The sequence below is a fragment of the Glycine soja genome, chromosome 7, assembly GCF_004193775.1.
Source record: "Glycine soja cultivar W05 chromosome 7, ASM419377v2, whole genome shotgun sequence".
Taxonomy (NCBI): domain Eukaryota; kingdom Viridiplantae; phylum Streptophyta; class Magnoliopsida; order Fabales; family Fabaceae; genus Glycine; species Glycine soja.
This window is the reverse complement of record NC_041008.1, coordinates 21,327,680-21,348,055: the sequence shown is the minus strand read 5'-3', so window position 1 is coordinate 21,348,055 and position 20,376 is coordinate 21,327,680. Positions and strand designations below refer to the sequence as shown.

At 32.4% G+C, this 20,376-nt stretch overlaps 1 protein-coding gene and 1 long non-coding RNA gene across 3 annotated transcripts; both read right to left on the bottom strand.

Annotated features, from left to right (window-relative positions):
- Positions 1–13,754: 13,754 nt before the first annotated feature.
- Positions 13,755–19,472, bottom strand: LOC114419176. The gene is made up of 2 exons (XR_003668182.1): positions 19,138–19,472; positions 13,755–14,400 (listed from the first exon to the last, which is right to left on the bottom strand). It is a non-coding gene; the product is annotated as an uncharacterized LOC114419176 (long non-coding RNA).
- On the bottom strand, positions 16,399–19,140 carry LOC114419174 (pentatricopeptide repeat-containing protein At5g18950). 2 transcript variants are annotated; one of them, XM_028384819.1, is made up of 2 exons: positions 18,585–19,140; positions 16,399–18,367 (listed from the first exon to the last, which is right to left on the bottom strand). In XM_028384819.1, exon 2 carries the CDS (start codon positions 18,244–18,246, stop codon positions 16,513–16,515), a length of 1,734 nt encoding a protein of 577 aa, XP_028240620.1. In that variant the 5' UTR covers positions 18,247–18,367; positions 18,585–19,140; the 3' UTR covers positions 16,399–16,512. The 2 variants fall into 2 exon arrangements, with proteins under 2 accessions (XP_028240620.1, XP_028240621.1); XM_028384820.1 differs by having other exon boundaries at positions 16,399–18,364.
- Positions 19,473–20,376: the final 904 nt, after the last annotated feature.

Genomic DNA, 20,376 nt, shown 5'->3' with positions numbered 1-20,376 from the left:
TTTTACACTACTATAAAAATGTTTTTCTAAGACAGTAAAAAATAGGATATAACGACGGTCCTTGACCGTCGTAGAAGCCCACATCGTGGAAAGTTAAACCTTTCAACGACGAATCAAAAACCACTGTCTTAGAATGGAAACAACTTTCAAAGACGGTACTTACGTCAGCACCATCTTAGAAAAGTTTCTAAGATGGTGCTGACATAAACACCGTCTTTGAAAGTAAGGTTTCTAAGACGGTACTTAAGTCATCAACGTCTTAAAAAACAAGCTTTCAAAGACGGTGCTTACATAAGCATCGTCTTTAAAATTTAGCCTTCTAAGACGGTGCTTACGTAAGCATCATCCTTAAATTAAATATTATTTTTAATTACTGATATTTTTTCTAAATGATATCCCATCATAAAAAATATAAATAATTAAAAATAATTTATATTAGCATGATTGTAATTAATATTAATAGTAAAATTTATTTATTAAATAAATATTTAAATGATAGATTAAATCAAAATAAGAGGTTCACAAATTATTTATATTTAATCTATCATTTAAATATTAATTTTATAAATAAATTTTAATATTAATTACAAGAGATTAACAAAATAAAAATTCCTAAGACAATTTCATACAAAATACAAGTTATTATAATTTTTTATATAAAGTTATTATAATTCGTAAGACAAATTCCGAAATTAAATAATTATTTTTTAGAAAAATTCAGAGAATCAAGTATCTCGTCTTTGACAGGATCTATGATATTATCTCTTACAGCATACACAAGGAGAAGCTGAAAAAATAAAAAATAAAAACACTACATGAAAGAAATATTTTAAAATTCCACAAATTCATATTTAAAAATTTTAAACTGAAATTCAAAAAAACAAAAAAAGACTACATGAAACTAACTAATCTAAGTCATGAAATATTTGTTAAACAAGTAAGAAGGAGAGCAAATAGCACTGGCAAATCATACCAAAGAAAAACTAGTGAAGAGTTCGACTCAAGGCTATAACTTAAGAGATTTTTTAATTAGGATTCTGTGTAGTTAGTTACACTTTGTTAAATTTCAGCTATCATTGTACATCTATAAATAGCTAATCACTTTCTTTAGTAATTAACTTTTCTATAATTCTATCTCAATCAATGAAACACTTTGTTTTCTCTGTTCATCAATTCTAATATCCTCAGTTTCAGAAAAAAGATACATTTATAGTAAGGTGTACAATTCAATAACAAAATTCAGTTGTAAAACTAGTTGTCACAGTTACAGTTCCAATTACAATTCAGGTTTCACATACATCTCTAAATGTATCTTATTTAAGCAATAATTGTTATAGATGTCAATGAGGGAGAGAACCTGTACCTTGTAGTGAAGTGCCTCAAAACCTTTGAGTATAAATTCAAACAAGGTTTTCAAATTATCAGGGCTAGGTGCAGTTAGAAAGACATTTGAATACCTACCCAGATAATTTCCCAATAAGATCCTAAAAAAATTGTCTTCCCTATCACAAATGAACATATCTGAGATATCTTTATGTCTGAAAAGCATAGTACCCGACAACGATAGCACCAGCAATAGATAAACCAAGGGTAGCTGATTTCCCACAGCCACGACCAGCCAACAAGGCAAGGGTACCACAAAGTGTTTTGCTCAAAATTGCATCCAGAAATGTAACAATAACATGACCTTATTGACACAAACAATATAAAATGACTCACATTCATCACTCAGAAAAACCAATTTGGTTAGCTGCAATGGACAATGAAAAGTTGCGAGCAAAATAGTCCTACCTGGTCCAATGTGCTCCCAACTTTGCTCCAAGAGGATTTTGTCATTCAAAATTCAAACAAAAAATCAATCAACTCCCAACTTAATTAGTTCGAGTTCTAAGCAGAAATATAATTTAATATTTTTGAAGCAGTAATCTTATTTAGGCCATCAAAATATTATCTAGCATCAATTAGAAGAAAAAGTGTCGAATTAGAGTTGAGTCTTCTAAATTCAGCATCAAATAAACTTACCTCATGTTATTTTGTTATGATCATTAGCAAAAAGCTTCACTACTTCCACTTGACAAAGAACAAATTTAACAAAGTCAGGAAAAATTTCTCCGGAGATATATCTATCATTTTCTATAATATATTTGAGTAAAGAAGACAAAATTCAAATATATCAAATCTTGAATGATCCATAATTAAATTCATAGAGTAAACTATTATTTTTATGCTCAAAAGGAGGAAAATATTTGAACAATGGTGCCACTAGTAAGGAGGAATTTTTTTTTACTTTCACAGTCAATAAATTGATAAATTAATATATAAAAAATTAAAAAAATATAAAATTTAGAGACTATTACATAAACCATTTTAATAACAATAATAATAATAAAGAATGATAATAATAATAATAATAATAATAATAATAATAACAATAATATTAACTGATGTGAATCATGTGAGTCTTTTTATTTTCTATACACAATTTAGCATAGTAATGACACAAGTATGCAACTTCAGTAAATCCTTTAGGCAGATTGCCATAGTCAAACTCCGAATCACATGCTCCCAAGAAAAAATCTCCCAAGAACCCTGCAACCAACCATACAACGATTGCCATCCGTTTACATTATATAATAATAATAATAATAATAATAATAATAATAATAATAATAATAATAATAATAATAATAATAATAATTAGTGATTAAGTGAATAAGCATAGTTGATAGTAACAAAAGGAATAAATGAAACTAGGAGGGAAGATTAGACAAAGCCAATTACACCAACAAGGTTGATAAGAAGAGCCAAAATGAAGCAAATAAAGTTGAAAATATAATTGACCTTCCAATGAACATCGTTGAGTATTTGATTGTTAGCATTTTCTTTTGGCTCGCTTCAACGAATGTGGTTTTCAACTCAACATGTCCTTGAACCTCAATCTATTCACCTTCAAAACCGATCAGAAAACCTGAGTGAGATTGTAACAAATCCTTTGATATGTTCAATCCTATAAAAGTGTCCCAGTATAGGACGTTAGTTGAACTTCCCTAATCCACCAAGATGTGTTTCACATTGAAACCCATTAAGATTGCCGAGATGATGACTGAATCTTCTTCATGTGGACATACGCCTTGACAATCTTCATCAGAGAAAATGACCGGGGGAGTTTTCTGAGGCTTGACTTCAGTTACCATCACTACTAATCTGGCATACTTCTTTCTAGCGAAAGAAGTCAAACCTCCTTTGGCAAAGCCTTCTGCAATGGTGTTGAAGTCTCCAAAAACCAACTCTTGGTGCAATGGTGCTGAAGTTTTGGTTGCTGATCATCCTTATCACCTTTTTGGCTTTGAATCTCCTTAATCTCTTTTGTTCCGAGCAAATTTTTCCATTGGCCCATTCTTGATCATCTGCTATATCTGTCAGATCAATGTAAAACATCTCTATAACGTCCTTCATTATAATAACAACCTGTAAAAAAAACTTTAAAATGTCTATAAAATGTGGATTTAGAAATTTCAATGGTTCAAAATACATTAAGTATTATAATAAATAAGTCCTTACATAACTAAATAACTTTATTCTCAAATTTGGATATCTAGAAAGTTTAACTAATAATAAATTAAGTCTTCAATTCTTCCGCATCTCAAAAGTTTCTTTCTCGAACTCTGAAAATAATACTTTTAATGAGATAATAATCTCAGTGAATAAAACAAGTTTTAAAAGAGTTCACAAATAGTGTTGTTATTAGCCGATGCGGTAACCAGAAAATCCAACAATGGTATCCGTAAAATTAAATTTAAAAAAATATATACAAACTTATAAACAACCACAAAATATTCACACAATGAAAATAACACCCCAGTCAATAAACACCAACAATTCACTGCATTCAATTCTTGAACAAACAAACAAATATCACAATACAACTCAGTGATTCCCAGAATTACTAGACTCAACTCTTTCGTTCCTAGAACCAGTATGGATATCAGATTCTTCAGAGTGTCTATGAGCTCATATCCATGCAATGACATCCCATTATCTTTTCTATTATAGATGGAGGTATCTAGAATCTCTTCCTCATCCCAAATGGAGGTATCTCATATCGCTTTCCCATCCTAGATAGAGGTATCTCATATCTCTTTCCCATCCCAGGTAAAGGTATCTTATGTCTCTTCTCCATCCTAAATGGAGGTATCTCATGTATATTGAATTCTCAAAATAAAATATACACTGTCATCACTTCTGAGAAGATGATGACCAATTCACACATAATTATAAAACATCATTCCAGATAACTACAAAATAAATACTCTAATCTCATATACACTAATAACTCACAAAGTCATACCCCAAATTATAACATCATATAAGTCAGTTAATAGTTAACTATGAAATAAAACACACACATGTATTATAGTATATTTTGGTTGATATATATGATAGCTAAACACAAAACTCAAGCAAGTTGAATCATGAATTTTCAAATAAATTATGAGATTTAATATGCAACTAGTGAAGATTTGTACACTGCAATACCCTTTTTTCTAAAATTAAATTAAACCCCATGAATTGTAAAAACTACACGTTGGTGTGATTATATCACACACTTAAATAACTTCTTGCAAGAATACGATGGAACCTAAATTTTGTAATCATAAGAGGGATTATTAATTCACACAAGGATCAATGTGTCAATTTATCAATTTATGACTAATAAACTCAAAAGGGCGCATTTCTAAAAACTATACCATGGTAGTTTAGAAAAAAAAGAAGATTGTTTTACTCACCTCTTCAAGCACATAGTAATTCACGCATTCTTCGCGCATTATTCATTTCCGTTTAGTGGGTCAACAAGTTTCTCTTTATTTTTTTCTTTCTTCTCGAATTTGATTTACTAATTTTCTATTTTTGAGAGAACGTCTATAAAGTGCTAGAAGAAAATTGTCTATCTTTATATATTAAAAGAACATATGATTTAAGATTGAATTACATGAGATATATTCTCAATAGATTTGGCTAATCAAATATTTCTTTATCTTTTTCTACTCTATTATTTAGATTTATTTAATAATTAACATTACCAAATATTTTATTTTCTTTCAAGATATATTAAGATTAACATGATTAGTTTTAAATTGTTCTTAATGATCACAAATTCAAATATAACAAAAATATTATCCAAACTAGATATACAATGTTAAATTATTCTTGTAATAATTATATTTACAATAGTAATAATCTTTTAATCTTTTTAATTAGGATATGAAAATGTCATGCTTTCTTTTTTATGATTATAAAATAATTTCAGCAATCTTATATTAACTATCTAATCATTTTATGGATATAATACTTATTTAACTCGATCAATTAAGTAAAATAATTAAAACAAACATAATTTTTATTATTCAATTATTTTAATAATATTTAATATATCACAATGCTAACATTCCGAACAAATAAATATAAATATATATATATATATATATATATATATATATATATATATATATATATATATATATATAATCATAATATTTTGATTTAAACAAATTCTTATACTAATAATTTTTAAATTGAAATTAATAACAATTATTATATTAAAATTTTAGGATTCCGTTGGCAAAAATACCAAATGGGGTTCCTTTTAACAATTATTTACCTAAATGGGTCCGTTTCAAAATTATTTACCTCGTGGGTCTCTTTTTATATATACTACAAGGCATTTCTCGATTAGGCGTGTTCCCCGAAATGGCGACATGTGGCATGGTGGGACAAGGAGTCAAAGTGGTGCTGACCAAGGCGCTACCGGATTGGACGCGCCGATGGTGAGGCGTTACGTGTTGCACTGGGCCTGCAGGTGCTACGGGTCGCGCTCTGCGTGCAGACGCGTTGACCCGCGCTCTTGCCCGAGGCGCCTTGGGTCGCACCGTGGTCCCAGGCGCGTCTAGGCACCCTTAAATACGCCGCGGTCCCCCCCCCCCCCCCCCCAAGCTCCTTCTTGGTTCCCCCTTTTCCCAGATTTTTTTTATTGCTTTATTTATTTAATTTGTATAAATTGTTATATTTTACTATTTATATGTTTTATTTTTTGCAGGTAGGCATTTTGTGTTTTTTAGTGGATTTTTTTGTAGAGGTAATTATTGTTAGTTTTATAGTGTGTTAGATTTGTTTTTTATTTTATAATAATATAAAATTGTTAATTGTTGTTGAAGATAATTATAGATAATAATATTGTTATTTATTATTTGTCATTTAAATATTATATTATTGTTTTTGTTAATATTTAATGATATTAATTATGATTTATGTTATTTATGATTTGTCATTTAAATAGTTAATATTGTGATTAATGTTAAAATAATTTCTTTAATATGTATGATTTGTGTTTGTATTTTTTAAATATTTTTTATGATAATATTATTATTATTTTTTATTTGTGATTTTTATAGTTTTTGTTTTATTATATTAGTATTTTTTAAAATATATTGGATATATTTTTATTGTTGCATTTAATGAAATTATTATTGTTAATATTTATTTATATGAATGATTTGAATTTATGTGTTTTTTTTTATATACATTTAATGGTGTTAATGTTTTTAATTATTTGAGTATTTATGTACATCGTTTTTGTTATATTAAAATCATTAGTAAAATGTATTTAAATATATCGTTATTTTTTATTTATGATATGTGTGATTATTAATTTTTTTTCTTTCTATACAAGGGTTTTAATATGGCAAGTTCGTCATCTTTTAATCATTTTGATGTGACATCTGGACCATTAGAGGATGATTTACTGTGGATGCAAAAAAATCATATATCACAACATATTTGGAATGATGCTAATGAAAGGATATTAAAAATCCGGGCGAGCTACACCAGTGTACAATCATAGAGAAGCACCGCCAGACGAAATTATTCTTCTGTTACAAGTTTTGGGTTTGTACCCGATAATGAAATTGGCGCAGTTGAAAGTAAATGGAGCATTAGTTAATGCTTTTATTGAAAGGTGGAGGCCAGAAACACATAGATTTCATTTGAAGTGTGGGGAGGCAACTATTACACTTCAAGATATTTCTGTACTACTTGGTATTTCTGTGGATGGAAGACATTTAACTGGCAATACAAATATTGACTGATTTGAGTTGTGTCATGAATTATTGGGTATCATGCCTGACGATGATGGGAAATCACTTTTATTGAGTTGGCTGACTTCTCAATTTGCAAATATTCATGATTTTACAGGCAACCAACAAGGGCTTGAAAGATATGCTCGTTCTTGGATCTTAAGATTCATAGGAGGGGTGATGTTTGTTGACAAAAGTAGTAAAAGGATGCCAATGAGATATTTGCAATTTTTTAGAGACCTTAGAGAGTGCAACACTTATGCATGGGGAGCTGCTCTTTTGGGTTTCCTTTATAGAGAGAGGTGCATCGCAACAGACTATAATGTTAAATCAATAGGCAGTTTCACTCTTTTGATTCAATTATGGGCATGGGAACGATGCCCAACGTTAGTCCCGTCGTTTATTCCTCCACAACAACAAAACACACCACTTGCCTATAGGTATACTTTTTTTTACTATTTTGAATTGATTATTAATAAATATGCTTGGTTGATGTTAATCATTATTCTATGTAACAATTTTTTTTTGTTATATAATTTTTTGTGAAGATGGTTGGGAGGTGAAATTCATCACATAGGCAATGCCAATTTACTTGATTTTCGTCGTAAATTAGATGTCATGAAACAGGATGAGGTAACAATTTTGACATTTATTTATTAAATGATGTTGTAATTCTTAATTAATTTATTAAATTTAACTTTTATATGCAATTTGTCTGGGTCCCTTATTCTGGACATGTGTAAATGAATTTGAGCCAAGTTTGTTTTATTAGGTCTGTATTATGGACATGTATCATACCACTTATTTGTTTTCAAAGAGTGGAATGACACCAACCGGATAGAGTCATGAGACAATTTGGAATGCAACAACCTATTCCGATCCCAGTAATGCAACCCAGCAACATACATGACTTGACATTAAAGGGGAAAGAAGGAAAAAATTGGATGCGACTAATGCAACTCGCGCTTAATGAATGGAATAGTCGCTATGAAAGGAGAGTAGAGCAAACGCCGCCACAAACAGGGACCCTTAGTATGAACTCTAAATATATGAGGTGGTATAGGCGTAAAACAAAAGTTTATGTGGATCCAAAACATGCAAGAAGAGGACTATTGATATACATTGTTGATTATAATTTAGAAAAGAATGTCGCACTTATTGAAGGTTATTTTAATTACTATTCCTTTATTTTACATGCAGGATGAAATCGTCAAAACAATGCATTTTATGGTGTCGCCTCTTAGGAGAAGGGTTTGTACTTTTGACGATTTACTACCATGTATTGAGAAGATCACTCTTTTGTCTGACGAAGAGGATAGGATACTTGAGGTACATGAAGATGCTCCCCCTTCTTAGCCACAATTTGAACATTAACAGTTTAATATACTACAACGAAGTGTGGAGACTCGAGGCTTAGCGCGACATCGGGAAACTGTTGATGCAGCACCATACAGTTTCCCTCCGATGCCAGAATGACAACATGGAATGTATTACACACCGCAGGCATTCACCCAAGAACCATCACAGATGCCGCTGATGTATTCATACCTACATGATTTACAACCAGGGTACAATATGACAGGCATATTTGGGTCCTCTCCTCCTTCAAGGGGAACTCCTTCATTTACCCAAAGTGGTGAACTATCGACCCCAAATGCCCCACTTGGTGGTCCGTGGAATGTACCTGGAAATATACCCGACATGGATGACTTATTATGGGTCGATTTACATCATGATTTCTCTGCCGAGGCTAACCAAGTGGGTGAAAGGGCGAATCGTAGAAGAAGAAATCCTGATAGGGCAGCTAGAAATTGGGACCGGCCATGTGGGACTTCGTCGCGGCATCACAGACATAGTGATGATTGATTAATAATGGGTTTACATTTTATTCGCATGTTTTAACATTTTCATGTACTTTGTATTATTTTTTTCCATGTTTTAACATTGTCATGTACTTTGTATGGTTTTTTTCCATGTTAATTTTATATTATTGCCACTTTAACGTTTCAATCTTATTGTGCAATGCTTTTAAAATAAATAAAAATAAATAACGATAATGTGAATGACACATAAATGTGTTAAAGAATAACCAAAAATGAAGTAAACATTTCATTATCATATGATCTAATACATGACATCAACAACTACCTTCTTGACATTGCAATGGACACTTACGCCGGTTGTGTCCTACTGTCCCACATCTGTCACACTTGTATCGAGTTTGCGATGGTTCCCTCCAATCCATTTCATTTCTTAACCGTGTTGATCTTGGCCTTCCTTTTTTGTCACGAATAAAACTTGGATCAGACACAAGTGTCCACGACTCATCAGATGGGAGAATCGCATCGTCATTCCCAAGATGCCACCATTGTGCGAAGTAAGCACGTAATATATAGTCATTTGTGTACACAACATCTATGTATTGATAGAAGTTGATGCTAACAGTACTGCACGCAGCAATGATATGAGAGCATGGATAGTGGTAAGTAGTAAATTGTCCACATTGACAGTAGCGCTCATTCAAGTTAACTACCCATTTATGTCCACCTTGTTGAGTCATAGGGTCAAAAGCCTCTTCAACCTCAAATATTGTTCTCTGAATATCATATATCCGAACAATGTGAGAACAAGCCTTTTCTTGATTTTCCCGAAGTTTTTTCATGACGTGTGAGCAATATATTTGACCATCGTGTATTTCCCTTTGTGCTTGACGATCGCAATCAACAAAATACTTTCGACACTTATTGTATGTTGACTTCACAAGGGCAGTTATTGGTACATTGCGACATCCCTTGAAAACTTTATTTACACATTCTGCTAGATTGGTTGTCATATGACCGTATCTACAGCCTTCTTTGTCATATTCCATTGTCCATTTTTCTTTTGAGATCTTCCCAATCCATGCTTTTACTGGGGGACTCAACTCACAAAATTTATCAAAATTTCTATCAAAATTATGCTTACACGGGGTGTATCCTGCACATAATTAATTATCCACATCAGTAAATTTTGCATAAAAAATAACATATGTTATATATGAAATAATAAATGTTACATAAGAAATGTTACCTATTTTTTTTAACATTTCTTTTTGTTTCCCATTCTTAAACTTGTGATTAAAATTGCTAGCAATGTGGGGCACGCAATACACATAATACGCATGAGGAGGTTGTCACCCAAGTGCTTCATTCGCAACAACTGACTTTATACTTGCATGACGATCAGAAATGAGACATATATCATCTTTATCTGTCACATGTTCACACAAGTGTGCCAAAAACCATGACCACGCTGTTAATGTTTCTCCCTCAACCACAGCAAATGCAAGCGGAAGAACATGACTATTTCCATCTTGTATTGTTGCAATTAACAGTGTCCCGCGATACTTCCCATACAAGAATGTATCATCAACTTGTATGATTGGTTTGCAATATTTAAAAGCCTCTTTGCATTGACCGAAGGTCCAAAAGACTCGATGGAACTGCCGGTGTTCATGACTGACAGTATTGCCAACAACAAAATCATCATCACAAATTTGATAATACGATCTTGGCGAATGATTTTGCATGTGTTTCAACCATGACGAAAGAGCGGAAGACTCATCCCAGTCGCCATATTCAATTGTTATTGCCTTTTGCTTCGCCTTCCACGCTTTCCTGTAAGAAATGTTGTAATTAAACATTCTATTGATCCTCTCTTGAATCAAAGAAATCTTGAGCGACGGATCTTCTTTGATCATCCCTATAAAAATAAGTATGAAAAATTATTGTACACCAATAAACACAAAAAAAGGATAAATAAGAATGAAAATTTATAGTCATACCTACTACACAAGTGGTAATCAAATCAGAATCCAATTTATCATGGTCTTGAGTTATACTCATATTCAAGCAATTGTGTGGTCCTCCCCATTGCGTAACTTTCCATGTATCAGTTTTTTTAGATAAAATTGTTCTCATATAAAAAGGGCATGGGATGTCAATGCGTCTATTTCCACAACAGACAACATATTTCTGCGATTTAGATTCAACAACTTTGAAACTTTGATGCACTTTCATTACATATTGTTGTAATGCATTTTTTACTGCGCTTTTGGTATCAAATTTCATACCAACATATAATTCTTGACCCATATTAAAATTTGATCCCCTATCTAAACCGCAAATATCTTCTTGGTCAGGATGACTCCAATTAATATTACTATAGTGAGAAGCAGAATCCCAGAATGGAGTCTGACTTCCACCAACAAAAATAATATACCAAAAATTTAAAATTCAAGGGTAGCGAATTATTTAAATATTATAATATTTATTTATATATAACAATAAATATACCTTCTCCCGATTGCACAACTGTAAGTGGTTCGATCAAACGGCCAGCTTCATCACCTATGTCAGATATTTCATCAATATCCTCATCCTCATCTAATGAGTCCTCAACGTATAAATTAGATATTAAATAATCATCATCATCCAAATCTTCTTCTGAATTTGTTCCAACTCTTGAACTACCCGATTCATTGTGAGACATATTATTTTCGCATGATAACAATGAATTTGTGAAATTAATTGCAGAAGCACCCGCAACAACTTCAACACATAATTCTATGACAAACATTTCTTGTTGTTGTTCAAAACTTTCAATCATTGTTTCAACATCTTCATCATCACAAATTTACAGTGCAATATATTTACCTGCAACTAAAAATCTACAAGTGATAGTAGATATACTTTCATGTTTTTGTAATTTTACCTTGTCGTGTATCCTTTTTTTTAAACTCTCAAAACTAATACCACGCTTTATTTGAATAGCTTTTTTAGGGCCTTCAAATGTGATACCATCATTAGTTTCGTAGATCTTACCATTTAAATAGACGAGTGTAATAATTGAACTCATCTTTCAAAAATATACCTACAATAAATAATTAATGTCGTCAACAAACAATAATATAAAAAATATATTAACATAACATAAATTATTAACCTAAAATAAATTAACATCAACAAATTACTCAAAATAAATTAAATTAATGTGAGAACAAATTACTACTTCGCACACTCATGATGCAAAACAATCGGCATTTATTTTTAATGTCTATGTAAATTTTGCCTATTAAAAAAATATACCAACAACATAAATAATTATGAGCTTAACTAATAATAATATTATTATTATTATTATTATTAAAATACAAAAAAAATAATTAAATATGTGGTGGACATAAAAACTACTACAATAAATAATTATTGTCATCAACAAAGAAATATAACATATATAAACACAACATAATTATAACCAAATATTAAATTATTAAGTTACAAAAAATTACTATTTATCACACAAAAAATATAAACAAAATTACTATTTCATTTTATTGTTCCTGTCAATTTGTCTATGCACCTACAAAATATAATCATTATTATCATCAATAGAATAAATATTAAATAATGCTATAATATATTGAAGATAAAAATATTTACTAGTTTTGAGCAAAATTTCTAACCGGTATAAAGCATTTCAACAATGATACATACAACAGCAAGGAGTGAGACTCAGCTGAGCATAAACCACTTCAACGATTTCGTAGTGCAAATGAAACGAAGGAGGAGGAGGGCTTTAATAGGGAAGCGTAGAAGGAAGTGCCTGGTGGACCAACACGTGTGGTCGCGCCTGGCAGGCCAACACTTCCTAATCCTGTCCCACCTCCCCTGCCACCTAGTCACGCCATGCCACGTGTTGCTATTATGGAGAAGCGGCCAACAGAAAAGCACATTGTAATAAAAAAACAGACTCACGAAGTAAATAATTTCATAACAGACCCATTTAGGTAAATAATTTGTAAAAGGAACCCCAATTGGTATTTTTGCTAGATTCCATTTGATTAAAATCATACCAACGATCTCGATCCAGTCCCAACTACCTGTTAGTTTGGACGCGATGATCCAAAAGCCTGGTGCTATTGACATCCTTCAAAATCGCCTTTCGAGTTGTGTTTCAAGGGATCGTCTCCATTACCTCAGCTACTACCCTCAATCTTTCGGGGTATTCTTGGCCTCTCCATGAACCTTTGTTTCTCCCGTCACTTCTTTTATTCCAATCTAACTTTGGCCAGAGATAATCTTTGGTAATCGGTTTGGACGCTGAACTGGAATTCACATCTTTCTTTTTTTTTCTTGCTCTCTTCCTTTCCATGGTCTCCTCTACTTCTATGTGACACGTGGCTTGGGATCAAAGTTCTGCCATGGTTGTGGGATTTCTCCGAACCAGAGATTTCTGAAACTGTCATGTCCGTAGCCCCTTACAAACAGCTTCCACCGCCATCTGCTCGTCTGGATCGGAAACCCAAACCAAAACTCCATTAAACTTTGCAAGGAAATCTTTTAATGATTCTCTTTGTTGTTGTCTTACGTCAAATAGATCGGTTTTCGAGGGAGGGCTTTGTTTGTTCGCTGCTAATTGGGCCACGAACTGGCGTGAGAATTCTTCGAAACTTGTGATCGGTCCGTCCCTCAAACCACTAAACCAGTCAAGAGCTATACCGGTTAGGGTTCTTGGGCATCATCAGTAGGAAAATTTCTCTTTTCTCAAGATATGTTCGGTATATCGATTTTGCAAGAACAAATAAACAATCAAAATAAGATTATTATTGTTATCATTATCATTATACATGCATAAGAAATTTATTTGATTTCAATCACCCTATCTATAGGGTTACAACATTACAAAACATAGTAGGAAGATCAGCCCACGCAACTCTTCATAGTAAACCAAGTCTACTTCTCTACCACATGAGAAAGTTCTCTTGAAACAGTGTGTTTTTAATCTTTCATTTAAGCCAGATAGCACAATCCACAACAGCAAGTGAGGAGAAACAAAATCAGCTCAGCCATTTTGGGAATAAAACACCAAAAAAATAACTAAATAATACTACCTGTTGGTTCTGTAATATTTTAAACTGCATGATAACATATCAACCAACTTTGACAAATTGCAACTAATTCATCACTCACCACCTGTTCGATAAATTGTCACTTTAACTCTGAGCAATGCTCATTTTACTCATTTACCATTGTCTAATACCCACTTCGTACCACTGGCAGTAATTCCATTCTACACATTTTCCTTAATTCAAAACCTGTTACAGACCATGAACATTATTATACACTTGCTAGAATCCTCACTGCCATATTCAATTCTGACCATCCAACCAAAAAAATGCCACCATGTTATTTTGCTTTGTTACTCAGCATATAAGAGGATTGGACTGCACCTATCAAAAAAGAACAAATGAACTCTGTAGTGTACATTATATCAATAATACTTGTAAATATTTTAGTTGTACACCTATCAAAATTTAAATCAGAAAAAAATATAAAATAAGTAAAAAAGAGAGTAATACTAAACACTAATTGATTTATCCATAGGGCATGCATGCATAAAGCAGTCTTTTTTTTATCAGACTCATTATCATTTATGTTACCACCAAATTATGCTCATGCATGTAAGAAAAATCATGTCGTGTGCTTTCATACCTATGTATGTGCTTAAATAATGTTTTTTTCTTTAAAGGCGTGTACTTCAATGTTGTGTATGGTCGCAAGTATGACTTTAGTAAATTGACAACAAATTGATTAAATGTAAAGATAATTAAGTGACTCACAGACCAAATCAATAAGTTGTCTTAATAACGCCTACCACCATTTGAGGTGTATCTTAAAGAGACAAAGAATATAAAACTGAGATTGTGGTTGCTGAAAATAATTGTCTACAAGACGCTTGTTGTCTTCGCTAAGCACAAATGCCATTTTCAGCGTATTTGACAAGTCAAAGAGCCTATTGAAATCTGTGAAAAATATTAAATCAGAATGAATCAACAAAAAGATTCCCAATCCAACTTGTACTTTTTACTTACTGCAGCATATATGGTATATAATGTATGCAAGCTTGTCTATTTTAATCAGCACATACATTATGTTTTATGTTCTTCGGGAATTTTCCTTGCTGCTGCCATTAAGAATTGAAAAGAAAAACTTTTTTAACCTTTTTCTATTTTCTAGTTTTTAAAACACTTTTTAAACAGGTTTTAAAATTCAATAGGTTTTATAAGATAAATTGATTAATAAGTAAAGGAAATTAGTTTTGAAGGCAACTTTTAAAACAAAAAGGTGAAAAGCAAATCAAATAGGCTCTTAATTATCTTTAGCTCATCTCTAGTACCCGAATCCAATATAGAAATTCAGCATTTTTGTTGCATCATAAATGATATTTAAAATAAACTATTTTTTATGCTTTAAAAATGTAATTATAATTCCGATGTCCATGTTGTTCTTATGCAATGTGTGCTAAGTGCCAAAATGATTCTTGGTGAATGAAATCAGGGGATTATGGGAAAAAAAAGTGCTGCTTTTGTCCATTTGATTGAGAAAATTTGCTGGATTCCTATTTAATCATTGTCTGTACAGTTTACATGAGATAAGAGACCTGTGTGCTTTTCTTGTTGACCTGAAGAAGGCTTCAGCAGAAGATTATATTATAATAGCTCTCAATTTCTTATTCTACTCTTTCAGTTCAGCTAGAAATATAAAACCTTAAACTACTGTCTCATTAGAAAAGTCTTCATTCCACTTGAATAGATGAAGTTTGTCAAGCAGTGAAAGAATCGATAATGAAAATTAAAAATAACTTCCCCAAAGTGCATAAGAAATTAGGAATACACATATCACTAAGCCTGGGAAGAAAAGGTAGAAGAATAATTGAGTCATACGCTCCATCAAATTCAATTATTCTAAACTTAGAAACTGATGAATTTGACACCACATAGTTTGTTCATAAGTAAAAGACAATAATTCTTGAATTCTCATTTTTGTCAGGCATACAACATGAAGTCTTTGTGGTTCCGCAATCAAGCATTCAAACTCCAACCATACCTAGTCACTCTCAATTCAGAGTTTATTCATGTATGAGTTAGTTCAATTTTTTATCACATTGATACCATTGGATGTACAATTCACGTTGCAAAATTGTCGTGTACAGGAGGCCACAGTTTCTATACTCAAGAAGGCAGGTTTCACTGTTTCAGTGCTGTTTGTGCAGGAAAAGACATTTCATTGAAATTAATATGCCCGTCCAGTTTTATACTAGGCAAATAACCCCTTTGATTTTTTTTTTAAATAACTAGAATTTCAAAATGAAAAAAAAAAAAAAAAAAAAAAAACAGCAGACAAGTTGCAACTTCAAGCCATACAATGGGAAGCTTCAAGAATGAACCTCCAAAGAAACAGAAGCATAGAATATAAATTCACGTTTACAAAAGAAACTCAAAAAATTCTTCACTTATTGGTCATAGATAGTAGATGGAAGATACAAACAACACAATCTACTATCAATTTCTTTCTAAGATCTTCTCCAAACATAAGTCAGGAAAATGAAAATTATCCCTGCTAAATTTACTCACCAAGGAATAAATTGTCCCTTTTTCGAGTATATATCCTATTCTAAACATGAAATCTAAAACAACCAAAATATCATCCAACCTATTTTCTTGTGATAGACTGTTAATCAGGTACTCAAAAGTCTGCTTCTGGGGTTTCTGCTTCCAACTCAGCATGTTTAGCAACCATTCAATTCCAAATATACTGGCGGTAGGTTCCAAAAGCCTATCATGCATATCTTTCCACAATGTTATTGCACCCTTTGTGTTTCCGACTATACAAAGTTGTTTTATAAGAGGACTAAAAGAGAAAACCGATAGCTCTAAACCCTGTGCCAGAAGTAAATTTAATAGTTTTCTTGCCTTAACTATCTTCACTTCCTTGCAAAGGGCCTTAATAAGACAGTTGTACGTAATCAAATCAGGAACGATTCCCTTTTGAAACATTTCTTCAAACAAGCTCTGTGCTTCATCTGTCCTTCCATGCAAACACAAACCTGAAATCATTGTGCCATAGCTAACTGTGGTTTCTGCATAACCTCTATCACGCATATCCTCAAAGATCTTCCTTGCCTCCGCAAGATCACCAATCTTACAATACCCATGCATCATTACATTATAGGTGTATTCATTTGGCTGAAATCCTTTTTTAATCATCTCAAACCACAGCTTCCTGGCCTCCCCGAGCCGTTGCATCTCACATAGACCCTTGATCACCGTTGTGTACATAACCCTGTCTGGGAAATATCCTCTGTCCTTGAGATCATTAAAAACCTGGAAACCCTCAGAATTCTTCATCTTCAAGAGTCCATATATGATTTCTTGATAAGTAGAGACATCCGGATTACATTGCTTGGCAATCATAATATGAAGGATCTCAGAAACTCTATCATATTGTCCCTCCTTACAAAATCCTCTTATAAGTTCATTGAAAACAACATTGTCGGGACATAAGCCATTTTCCAGAAGTTCCTTAAGAAGTTCATACCCTTTGAGGACTTTGTATTCTGCACAGAACGCCATTATCAGATATCCAACAGTTTCAACATTAATGCTAGCAACAACACCAGATTCCATCATCTGTTCATACAATGTCCATACCAGATCAGTCCTTCGAGCCCTCAAACAACCCAACAGAGATGCATTCCAAGTTGCCACCGAGGGGCAAAACACAACCCTTTTCAGCATATCAACTGCATCTTCAACCATCCCAGCACCGCTGAGACACTGAATGTAACCCTCCAAGGAAGCAGGCTCAGGAGTGAAACCCGGGCTATCAAGCAAGGATTTTGCTAGTTTGCCGGCCCCAGCATCCACAAGCACTTGGAAAAGCACGTTACAAGAAGACTGGTCGGGGGAGAAACCACAAGAAGAGCACAGCCAGTGAAAGAAACGAAGGGAAAGGAAGGCATTGTTCTGGTGCTTGAGATAAAGGAGGAAGAAAGAGGGGTCTTTAAAGTTGAAAGATGGGTACTGGGAAAGAAGGGTGTCCTCCCAACGGGGCTTTGTTCGGGTAATCCTACAAATTTCATAGACAAAGTTGCAGTCTTTAGCATCTAGGGCTTTGGTGGGATGTTCATGATCCCCATTTTTGGTCTCTGAGGTGAGGTTTCGAAATTGGGCAATGCTTCGGCGGACATAAAAGGTTACTAAAGAATACGAAGGGGTTCTTCTCACCATTAACATGGTTATGGAATTGGTATATGCAGCTCAAACAATTAGCATAAGAAGAAGAAGCAGTTATTGTTTCTGAACTTCAGTGTTCAAACATACATTGTAGCATAGGCACAGAGAGCTGAGAAATCTTCTTTGTAAATTAAAAAAGAAAAAAGAGTTACAATTATCAGTTATCAATGTGCTTTGCAAATCAAAATCAAAATGAAGCACGTATTTTGCTCAGAAACAAGAAACTTTATTTTGTCAAAATGAAAACAGAATGCACAAAGTAGGAAAAAAGAAAGCAAGAAATACAAATCAATTTCAAATCACGAATGGATTCAGTTCAGTTTAGAGAATGAAACTACCTTGAATTGGAAGAGATTACAAGTGTTGCGGTTGCAGCTGTCGCACGCACTTGAGCAGGGTTTTAGAGAGATGAATGGCACGTGACGATGCACACGAATTCGAATAAGAGTTTTTGCGCTCAGTTTTTGTTCGAGAGGAATCCGCCGTCGTGGTTGGGTTAGGAGGCGGCGGAGTGGACCGAAGGAAGAGGCGAAGAAGGGAGGGTGTGGGGTGAGAGTGAAGAGTATTAGGGGAAATTGGAAAAGAAGAAAATAGAAAGAAAGAAAATTTGAATCGTTGATTTTATAACTATTTTATCTAACGGTTTAAAAATGACTTCCCCATTAGTGTTTCTTTTTTCTTTTTTATATTTTTTTTCTGTCTAAAACGTGCAGTATTTCGTTAATTTAAGTTTTTGAATAATTAATGAAAATAGTGGCAGCTAAAAACTGCCGCTATATGTTTCTTAAGAAAAACCTCAAAAACATAGTCTCCCCTGTTACTTGTGGCAGTGCAACATATCAAATTTATAAATCACAAAAATGAAAGATCCAGAAAATCAATAACAATCACCTTCACCGTCCCTCTCAAAAGCTACACTCACGAGATCTGTTACTCACTGGTACAGCCATGACCGACAGCCATCGCGATCTCCATGAGAATCGTCTCGGGCTTCCCGACGCGCACGATCAGATCGGAGCCACGCCACTGGAGGTTCTGACGCAGGTCGGTGGGGGTTGGCGGAGAGGGGTGAATTTGAGTGGGGGAGCCGTGGAGAGAGAAAGGTGGACAAATTAAAAATAAAATAAAAAAAGCGTGGATGGAGTTGCAGATAGAGAAGCCAACCTGGGAAAGCCACGGAGAATAAGGGTTTCCTTTTTCGTGATTTATGATTTTTGAAATAAACTATAGTGTCGGTTTTAACTCGCTATTATTTTTAATTAGTTCTTTCAAAATTTTTAAGTTAACAGAATCATTAACATTGTTAACGGAAATGCGAAAAACAGACCAAAATAAAACTTAATAAAACAAAAAAGTGATATTAAAACTATTGTTTTTTGGATTTTCCCGTTAAATTAGAATTCGTCCTGTTTTACAAATAATAGCAATCTACTTTAAATCTATATAACAAATAATTAAAAATGGTGATTATTTATATTTTAAAAATATAAAATTAAAATAAAATTTTAATAATTTGAGACTATTGCTTGCTTCTTTTTGTTTTAAACACAGATTAAGAAATATATTTAATATTCTTATTCGTGTAAAAAGTACTCATATTTTGTTAACATGCTTTTTGTTGTTATTGTTTATTAGTTAAATTTTCTCTTCCTTATTTTTTTTTTTTGGTGCAGATCTTTTCTTCCTCTATTTTTCTAATAAGCGAAAAGATAACATATAATTGAGGAAATTATAATTAATATAATCTCAAATTTTAAACGTTATGAATTTGAAACAAAATTTTACCTCAAAACTACTATATGATATGGGTATTACGTTTTTGAAAAGATTTGTTGCCTTGCTTCTATAATATGAACAAATAGCATTTTAGTTTGTACATTACACAAAATAAATATTTATTTTATATAATTAAAATTTATGATATACAAATCATATTATAATTAAAATTTGTAATAAATAAATATTTTTAAACCTATAATTATATTTTTGATAAATGATTTATATTATGATATATTGTTATTATTATTTATTGATATTTTAAGTTCTTTACTTACTTTTGATGAGTCTTATAATAAACCTTACATAATTTTATTTTTATTTGATATTATTTTTAATGTAAATTAAAATAAT